The sequence below is a fragment of the Solanum verrucosum genome, unplaced genomic scaffold (assembly GCF_900185275.1).
Source record: "Solanum verrucosum unplaced genomic scaffold, falcon-dt-bn FXZP01000786.1, whole genome shotgun sequence".
NCBI lineage: Eukaryota > Viridiplantae > Streptophyta > Magnoliopsida > Solanales > Solanaceae > Solanum > Solanum verrucosum.
The window spans coordinates 4,583-15,167 of record NW_026020076.1 but is presented as its reverse complement, the minus strand read 5'-3'; the positions used below and the strand labels follow the sequence as shown (position 1 = coordinate 15,167).

Genomic DNA, 10,585 nt, shown 5'->3' with positions numbered 1-10,585 from the left:
GGGTGGGTGGAGTGGGTGCGAGGGTGTTTAGAGTATGGGTGAGATGAGGGTTGATGAGATGGGGTAGTGGGGTAGGGGATGAGTGGGGTGGGTGGGGGTGGGTAGGTGTAACTTTTCAGCAGCAGTGGTAGTACGGTTTTAGCCTTTGGGTGGGGTTTTTTTTGGCTAGTTAACCCGGTTGGGTTTAGTTAATTTCAATCCGGTCTGGTTCCAGTTTAGTTATCTTGTTTTGATCTTTTATCCACCAATTGAAGAGGAAAATGAACTCTGATTATTCGTCCTTAATTTTTTAAATATTTTTCATTTAGCAGAAATAAAAGAAGAATTTGACAATGAAAACAAAAATTTGTATGAAGAAAATCATATTGAGTATATATCAATGTTGATAAGTGGTTGACGGGTTGTTGTGTGATCTAATTTGATGTATTTTTAAAATTCTTTACTAAAAAAGGAAAGAAGCAAAATAGAGGTGCACTTAATCTTTTTCAAAAATGTTATTGAAGTGATAAATATAATAAATGTCAAGGGAAAACAATGAGTCGTTTGATTTGAAGATAAATAATATTGGAATTAGTTATTTTAGTATGATAATTTATTGACGATTTTGTTTGCTATATTAAAAATGACATGTATTACATAACTTTAAAATATCATCTTCTTTATTACATAACTTTATAGCCTTTGAACAACTTTGGATGTGCACAAGTAGACACTTAAACTTGTATAAAATTGAACAAATGAACACATTCATCCTACATGCACCCTACATGGCGTCCTATATGTATTATGACATGTAAGACACGTGTGTGTACTTGTTCAATTTTATACAAGTTTAAGTGTCTACTAGTGCACACTCAAAGTTGGAGGGCATAGTTGTTCACTGAAGCCAAGACAAGGGCCATGTTTATGTATTTGTTAAGGGTCATGAAAATGACAAGTTTAAATGACTACTTGTGAACAATGAATTTTATGTATGCATCTTGGTGATGAAAGCGTGTTTGTCTTGTCATACGTGGAAATCCACCTGAGGGTTATCAAACTCTCTAAGGAAATGGCGACTTAGTAGATCTGTGGACGAAAAGATGGCTCATAATTTCAATTGTGGAGTAAAGATATGAGAATCCTTAAAAACTCACGGTTCATAATTTAAATGAGGCTCGTCATTCTCAAATGTGAACCGCAATTCGCAAACGACCATAAAGAGAAACCTTTAGTCATTTTCTAGTTCATTTTTCAAGTCTACCTTTTTCTCACGGCCTATGAGATGAAATACACCATTCAAAGACTGGGTAAGTTTTCTTCTTCATTCGTAAGGTTAATCAAACGGTTTCTAACCCAAACTTAAGGATTTTAATGCGTTTTTTGATACACAAACCTAGGAATCGTTGAAGGAATCAATTCTTAAGTTCCAAAAGCAGTTCTTCGTAGATCTCCATCAAGGTTTGAAGCATTTGAGTATGTAAGACTATTATAGTGAGGAACTCAGTTTTTCCTCATGCCATGTACATATAGTTTCAATTAACCTCTGGTAAGGGCTTAGATTTGTATCCATAAGTTAAATTTTCGTTTTATACCCTGACAAAGAATAGTTTGAACGTTGTATCATCATGAGGCTCATGAGACGGTTATCGATTCGAGAAACTCCCAAACAGACTAAAGATATATGTGTACTTCAATTTTTGTTATTAATGCATATTTTTAGTTGTAACGTTTTATTGTTAAAGTGCATATGCATGCTTTACTATTCAATTGACTTTATTTATTAATGTTTATCATCATAATTACGTTGCTCTTTCAGCTCAGTATTTTCAGTCTTTAGCCAATTGAGTTATTCAATTATCTTACATAGCATACATTTCATATAGTGACGTCATTCTACATTGCATCTTTGAATTATGCATATTCAAGTACTTAGAATTGACAATAGACGCACCACTAGAGTCTCTCTCATTCATCATTGGTGAGGCCTTTTTTCTTTTAGAGGGCTCCAATTTATCTAGAGTATTTAGTAGACGCTTGAAATTTTACGTAGGGTGTCCATAAATTACACAACAAAAAAATTTATTGCTAGTGAGATTTAAACACGCAAGCACTGGCTCATTCAATCCGTTTAAAACCCATTAAAAGGGTCTGAAGCCACTGGGCTACAATAGCCTTTTATGTTAAGGGTGTCCAAAATATGTTATTTAATCACTTCGTTTATCATTTCACTTGTATATACAATATTTTTTTCTGACGGAGGGTGGCCTATTGAACACCCTGACTTGCATATGCTTCCGCCCCTAGCTTGTAGAGTATTAAGGTAGTCTGCCTGGGATCTGACTCGACACCTATTTTCAGTATATTAGAAATTTTATAGACGAGTCAGTTGTGCCATAGTTTCAATTCGTTTACAAACATCTTTATTATTTAGATTTCAGTTTTGTCACTTTAAAGCTATTGAGTTTGTTTTTGTTTCTCTAAAATTATTGCTTGCGCTCATTTTTTAAAAAGTTTTCACACTATTGTTGTAATATTTAGTTTAGTAGTAGACATATCAAGAGCCCACTACGGCAATTAGTGGTTCTAAGTGTTGGCCACATTCATAATATAAATTCGTGCGTGACTATTATTTCTTTCAAATGTTTTTCAAGTGTAACAATACCTAAAATTTCATACTTATCTCATGCCCTTATTTCTTACTTTGAACCCATTAGTTGACACTTAAAGTCGACACGAATTTTTCCTTAAATATCTAATTTCATAATCTATTCAAGATTTTCACATTAGATACAAAATGGTGACATGGTTAAAAACAAAATATTGCTCACTTTTCTTGGGCACATTAATGGATTTCAAATAATAATTTTTCTTTTGATGAGTATAGCCTTTATACTATTAGATGAAGTATATTTATGATTTTAAACATGACATTAATTATTGAGATCATAAAATAAATTGTGAGAGTATGAAAAGTCATGAAAAATGTTACGGAGGTATGCGAGATCATAATGAATATGTGACAGTAATCAAAATACGATAAAATTTCACTTATAAATAACACAATTTATACAACTATATTATGTTTAAAAATCTCTTATTTTAGTAAAGTAAAAAGTTTATATCTGAGAAATCTTAACTTTCACCTTATTATCGAGAATTTGATTTGATATCTTGTAATCGTCTGCCCATTTACCCTTTCATAACCTCATTTTTTTTAAAAATAAAAATTGCTATTTGTGCATTTTCCCCCAAATTACACTCAAATGGGCTGCACCATAATATTTTCCTTGTTGTGTTTCTTCCAATAAAATAAATTCATTGACGTAAAAAAAAGTAGCAAATCTACTTGTCCATCTTTTAGCCCAGGGCCACCGCGAACCACCGCCGGAAAATCAAGAATGCCACCCAAATCCGAAACCCAACTGGCATCATCCACCGCCAAAACCCAATTTTCCGATCCGTCTGATGACTACTCCATCGACCCAATTTTCCACATCCTCCGTGTTCTCCCATTCTCCTTCCTCCGCCCTCCAAAGCTCCGTCTGAAAATCCCAACGGTGACTCTTCCCTCTGCCATGACAGTTTTCAGCCTTATCCTTCTTACCTATTTCATGGTCGTCTCTGGCATCGTTTATGACGTCATTGTTGAACCTCCGGGAATTGGATCAACCCAAGACCGGTTCACCGGAGCTGTTAAACCAGTGGTGTTTCTTCCGGGTCGAGTTAATGGTCAGTATATTATTGAAGGACTCTCTTCTGGATTCATGTTCGTACTAGGTGGTATTGGGATTGTGCTTTTGGATTTGGCAACTGATAAAAACCGAGAAAAGAGTGTCAAGGTTTCTTTTGCATCAGCTGGGATTGTGTTTGTTGTCATTGCTTATGTTATGAGTATGTTGTTTATCCGTATCAAGATCCCAGCTTATCTTCGCTGAAAGTTTTAGCCTTTATCTTTGTTTTAATAAGCACTATGTTATTTTTAGGATTTCTCTGAATGGATTTAGTTTAAAGAGCTTGACATATGACACTGTTTGTAGAAGAGGAGTAAGTGAAGTTGTTTCGGGTATTTGTGGCTTTTGGTAGATGTTGGTTATTGAACTGTATGCAATCTTGGATCTCATGAATGCTTAGTAGAAAATTGTTGTCTTTGCTTATGTCATGAGTAAGTTGTTTATCTGCATATGATCTTCGCTGAAGAAAAGAAATCAGTTTGTGGCTTTGAGGAATTTGCTGAATGGTTTTAGTTTATCTCTCTCTAAGCGAGACTGATACGTGATAATCTTGCTAGAGTAGAAGTAACAGAAGTTGATTTGGGTATTTGTGGCTTTTGTTAGATGTTGATTATTGAAATGTATGCAATTTTGGATCTCATGAATTCATAGTAAAATTGTTTTCATTGCTTATGTTATGAGTAAGTGGTTTATCTGCATAAGATCCCAGCTTATCTTTGTTGAAGAAAAGAAATTAGTTTGTGGCTTTAAGGAGTTTTCTGAATGGTTTTAGTTCATCACTCTTTTTGCGAGACTGATACCATGATAATCTTGCTAGAGTAGAAGTAACAGAAGTTGATTTGGGTGTTTTTGGCTTTTGATAGATTTGGAGCATATGAACTGTGTGCAATTTGGTTCTTTGAATGTATGGTAGAAAACTGTTGCTAGAGGAAGCTGCATTTTAGCTATGTTTTAGTTGCAAATTTCCTAGTATCATATTATTTGTTAGGTTTTAAGGATGAATAGCAGAGGCATTTGTCTTCATGTTCAACCAGGGCACTTTATAAGAAAAATTATTCATTTGATGAACTTGTCACTTAACTAATTATTAATATCAATTAGTTGGGTGAACTATATGAATGTCTGTTCCGCTTTACGGAAGTTCATTTACTTCATATCAATGGATACACTTCTAACTTCTTAGTGAAAGGGTTTCTAAAATGGTTGAACTTATCTGGTGAAAGGATGGAAACATATTCCCAGTGAGAAAGAATGGGCAAACAACATGTTTGTTTCTTTAGTTGATGGATCTTCTTACAGTTGTGTCAAAGTCTTTTTTTCCGAACATTTCTTCCACTTTTTGTTTCAATTGTTCCTTCATTTGATTTGTCTTCCTTCTCAAGTCCCATATTAATTCTTTTTAGAAAATTTGTTTAAGTTACACTTCACGGTCATCAAAATAAAAAAAAATGGTTCAAGTTACACTTGTATTCCTTGTTATGTCATTTCATCAATTCATGATGTACTTATGGCTTTGGTGTTACACCTTTCTCGTTCTTGTACTTTTCAAGCTCATATTAACTATCGGTTTCCTTATTTTGGATGAGGGTCAAGCGTGGAGTTGCCATAATGCTTTCAACTCCACGCCCTTTTTGATTTGCTTGTATGAATAGCTTTGAGAGGATGACTGTCTCAATCCATGGATAGTCCAGCATGGTTTATATGCATTAGGCCTTCTATCAAACTGTCTTATAATAGATACATGGAACTTCTACTAGCTGGTTGCTGGTTTTTCCTTCAAAAGTCAAAGCTTCTCAAATACAGAAGAAGCATTATTAACACTGCTGACTAAAATGCATAATGCATTTCTAAGAGATTGTTTTTTTCTTATAGCAGTTTGGGCCTAATAGGTGAATATTTGAGGTATGCATCATGTTAATAGTTGGTTTAGTCTTTATAATAGCTCGTGTACACGAGCTTCTCAACCATCATTCTATCAGTCCTAGACTTGTGGACTTCATTTCACTAAGGTCCCTGCTTCTTTTCCTTCTTAGTACTTGTTATTTCACTCAAACCTGTTTTGATGATGGCATAATACCTCCCACAAACTCCTACTTGTTGTATGGCTGATGCGTCTATGCCTTCACTGCTTAATGTTGACCTGTGATCTCACTGGTCTGAATCATTTTTTTTCCATCTCTCTGATTGTTTTTGAAAGAAAAAGGGAATATAATAACAAGGTTTAAGGGAGGAAGATATTGGAAACAACCTTTCTACCTCTACGTACACTCTACCCTCACTGGACTCCACTTTGTGGGATTACACTAGGTATGTTGTTTAAGGGAGGAAGATCATTTTTTTTCTGAAATGTTATTGAAGCGTGTTAGCTGACACTTATTAGCCGTTGAATGTCTTGTCTTTCCTCTGCCTTGATACATTTATGGCCAACTTTTTGATAGAAAAAAGCTTCACCTGTATTTGTTACAAGACATGCCTTTGTGCTGAATCTACTGTACTGCAAATTAAACTCCAGCTTGTGCTGCAACATTTGATTGCTCTGTAGTTATAAATTCTGGACCTCACATATATTCGAGTCCTAGGTTACTTGGGCAGACTCGGTAGCCTAATGAAATGTTGAAGTTTTCTTAGTTGACATAAAAGTTAGATGTTGGGGTTGAATGCACGAAATATGAATTGATCTGTTGCAATTACATATTTTGGAAGTTCTGCAGCTGTAGAAAACAGCAGTGTTTTGGCATACATATATATTTGAAGTGTACGAACTGATTCGATGTCTCAGTTCTGAGAATTAACACGAGTATACGTGCAATGTCTCATAGAAAGAAGAAACTGGGACACAATTGAATCACTTTAAATGTTTCCCAAAGAATAGTGGGAATGACTTCCACAATCATCAAACATTGCAAAACCTGCTACTCTACACCAACGAAAAACCAGCCATATGCATCAACACACTATTTGTTTCCGTTGATTCATTCAGATACTAACATTTACGTACAAGAAATCAACAAACCTGACCTTAGTATTGAAGTGAACAATAAATCTACAAAAAGAACAACTGCAAAGACTACGCTAGTGTAAGTAACAATAACCCAGATACTGTCGTTACAGAAATGTGAATGCTGGCCATTGTTAGCTCGGGTTTTTTCACAGTCAAGACGGTATCTTTTGTGCATATTTGGATAAAACTCCAGTGAGTACAGCTTTCTCCTTAATTTTCAACCTGCATGACATTGCAGCAGTTGGTAAGTGAAAACAATGCAATGAGGTTAACAAAAGTACAATAGTATGTTATATCATGAGCCTATAACTTACTTGCGCGCAGATCCTGGAATATTCAATTTTGGGACCTGCTCTTTCTTTTGCTTAGGCTTTTTCTTCTTCTCCTTTGCTTCGACTTTCTTTTGTTCTGAGAATTCAGACTCTTCTCCAACATCCTGCTCATAACCCGAAGTGGACTCTGCAGATAAAGTTTCTGAATTTTCTTCATAATCATTCGTGTATGCTGATAAATCCTCCACCTCTGCAACATCGTAGTCAGTGGAAATGTTCTCCTCTGAATCCGAGAGGAAATCTGTGTCAAAATCATCATCCTGGTCTCCGTGCAGATCTTGTTCAGGAACATACTTAATTTTATCAACGGACTCTGTAGTTGTGGACTTTGGTGATCCGGGATTTATCATCTCACACTTTATTTGCTTCTGAACCTTACCAAAACTTATACTTCGTCCAGAAAACATTTGCACAAATCTACAATTACAAACATTCTATAGTTTAGGGAAGAATGCAAAGGTAACAATTAAATAGGCACCTCTTCACCCTTTTATTTCTTACGTATAGCCATAAACATTACCTTTGTGCTTCATCCTTAGACTTGAAGTTAATATAGGCCAGGCCTTTGCAAACAGGATTCCTGGTCTTCTTGTTCCCAGTCACAACTGGAACTATGTTGACTATTCCTGGAACTCCTTTCAAAGCCACTCGTAGATCCTTATCAATGTTCATTTTCTTAGGAAGATTGACCAAGCGCACACAGAGTCCATCCTGAACAACTTTGGAAATTGTAGAACTTAAGTGAAATACTGCGACACTGGTAACATGGTAAGAAACGCTTTTTAAAAGAATAGAAGATGCAGAAGGCATTGAAGCTCCTTGAGGTCTCTACTTTGTCCTCCAAACTCATTTGTTCTACACTAAGCATCTACAAATAATACTGACAATCACTTAACTAGTTAAAGCTGTTTGATTCCATAACATTCGTAATTTTAGTTCCAACATCTAGCTCAAGCATCTGACTTGGGTTGGGATAGAACAAATTTCAGCCCTGATATTAGTCCTTTTTAAATCTTGGTTAGAATTAAGAATGAACAATTAAAGACAAATAAGACGAGATTGAAAAGGGAAAAAGGGACTAATATGTTAAATATTGCTTTATCTGTTTACCATTGTTTGATAAGTAATAAAAGAATTTATAAACTTGTATACAAAGCAAGTGCAATAGGCATGATTACAGGATGTGGAATCCCTCTATTTTGTCTAGCATTACATCTACACCATGTACAATAACCAGATTGCACCCAAAAGCTAACAAAAAATATATTTTTGTTTAAGGCTATGTATGTTTCTCTTTTGCCTTGAAATATTCTGCTATTTCTTTCAAGCTCAGACAGTGCACTAAATGGCCTGAGCCCTGGTCTATAGTATTCCAAGTCTTTAAGGATTTCTTGCCAACCCTCGCTCCCTTCCTTTGTTCCAGCCTTGTGAGAACTCAATAACGAATTTTGCCATGGTCCAATTTTTTACTCAACAAGGTGTATTAGATGCTTATGCAGATGGTTTGGTGGTGGGAGAGTGTCAATAATTATTGCAGATTTCTCTAAAGGAATCGAAGTAAAGAGTTACCTTTGATTTAATTTCTCCAATACTCCTATATAAGATGTTTAGCATTATAAAAGAATCTACAATTCTACATTCCTAAGTATAACATACGTTTGGCAGAACAATTACAAACAATAGGTATAGGTATCACAATGCTCAGCTTAGCTCTTTTCCAAGTTTTGGTAGACCGAGTTACCCAATACCTAGGTTGGTTAGAGGTAGCAACTAGCAAGTATCTCGTGGAATTAATCGAATTGTGCACAAGCTCGCCCGAACACCATAGTTAGAAAAATGCTCAGGCCAGCTCCTATTAAGCCTTAAGGTGATAAAGGAGTCATTCTCAAGGGTAACTAACTAAGAACAGATACATAACTTGTTCATTGTTTCCCATCAATTCAGTTGCATTCTTAGATGATATAATCTAAGACCCAAATATTCAAAAGAAGTTACCTTTATCCTGCTGAACTTGTTTGGTATTTGCTTTAACTGGATTGTTCTTGAGCTTATTGATATTAGCAAGCTGAGCTTTTCTACTCTGCTCAATTTCTTCCATCAGCTTATCTTCAACTGAAGTATCATACTCTTTATCTACTCCAAACCCACGAGGCTTGTTTTCTAACCATTTCTTCATATTTCTCAATGGAATAATCACCTCATCATCATCATCATCTCCATCAACATCCTCCTTATCCTCTAGAAAATCATCCACATCAAGATCATCATCTTCATAGTCATCATCAAAATCCTCAATTTCTTCCATTTCTACCACAACATTCCCCCTTTTTTCTTCATCCTTGCGTGCAAAAACGCAACTCCCAGTTCGTTTTTTCCCAATAAGAGAGCGAATCCTTAAATGGGTCACTTTATTTGAGGTAAAAAACAACTGGGTTCGAGGAATCTTGGAAATAAGAGGAATACATTGTGAAATTGGGCTGGCACAACAATGGGGTTGCCTTGGATAACTTCCTAAGCTAAGCATTTCTATAACAGAAACTGCAAAACTTGAAATGGAAGTCGGAAAAAGCTCAAATTTTCTTGGATTAACAGATATGTCGACTTCTTCTTCTTCTTCTTCGTTATCTACTTGGGTTTATCAGTTATCAGTATAAGCATCTGGGGATTTAGCTGAGGTTTTTTGGGGAAGAATGAAGATGAAGAAGAGTATAAGATTTTATGGAATTTAGTGAATTCCCATTTGGATTGGATTAGAATCCCAAATAAAAATGGTGATTTTGGCATGAGACCTAATTGGGCCAGATACATGTATTAGGAATCTTTACATATATAGCCAATGTAATGTGTTGTTTATTGGGAAAATTACATGGTTAAGCAAATATATACTAGTTAATTAGTCATCATAGCTGTAGTTTTAGTTAATTACCACTCACGACCAATATTTAATGATAATTACGTGGGCTGGAGTTTCGAGTTTGTATAATTCATAATTTGTATAACTGTTTAAAGTTTAGATGTTTGTGTTTGTATAAATTAGTTATTTTGAGTTTATACAAAAATAACTTAATTATACAAACGTACCCGCGAATTATACAAATAAGACAACTTAAACTGTAGCTACAACTCGTAAATATGAAAACTATAGCTATATATGAAGTGTAATTAAGTTTATTATAGTGGCTATTTGCGAAAATTCCCCTTGTTTATTTTTGGGAAATCAACAAAAATTCCACTAGTTTAGGGTCTCTCGTGAATTTTTGAAATTGCCGTTCTTTTTACAAAGTTTGGTCTCCAAATATATGTATTTGGCGCGTCAAGATACATGTATCTTGGATATATGGGAATAGACTATATCCAAGTGGATTCAGATGTATTTTGGGTACTCTTCTATCTTGCTTATCTCCCTCCTCTCTCTCACCCTTTCTCACTCACTGCTCTCCTTATGTATCTGTATTTCAGAGTGTATCTGGTAGCAAAAATACATATATCTAGGTGTATCTCACGTGAAATCTAGTATGAAATTATCACTCAGTGAGATA

General features: G+C 35.1%; 2 protein-coding genes across 2 annotated transcripts; one reads left to right on the top strand and one right to left on the bottom strand.

Annotated features, from left to right (window-relative positions):
- The first annotated feature begins 3,274 nt into the window (after window positions 1-3,274).
- LOC125823957 (uncharacterized) lies at window positions 3,275-4,136 on the top strand. Its single transcript, XM_049503305.1, has one exon. The coding sequence runs from the start codon at window positions 3,381-3,383 to the stop codon at window positions 3,915-3,917; it is 537 nt and encodes a 178-aa protein (XP_049359262.1). The 5' UTR covers window positions 3,275-3,380; the 3' UTR covers window positions 3,918-4,136.
- A 2,523-nt stretch (window positions 4,137-6,659) lies between these two features.
- Window positions 6,660-9,789, bottom strand: LOC125823948 (uncharacterized). The gene is made up of 4 exons (XM_049503294.1): window positions 9,042-9,789; window positions 7,567-7,765; window positions 7,029-7,463; window positions 6,660-6,936 (listed from the first exon to the last, which is right to left on the bottom strand). The coding sequence occupies exons 1-4, from the start codon at window positions 9,568-9,570 to the stop codon at window positions 6,867-6,869; spliced, it is 1,233 nt and encodes a 410-aa protein (XP_049359251.1). The 5' UTR covers window positions 9,571-9,789; the 3' UTR covers window positions 6,660-6,866.
- Window positions 9,790-10,585: the final 796 nt, after the last annotated feature.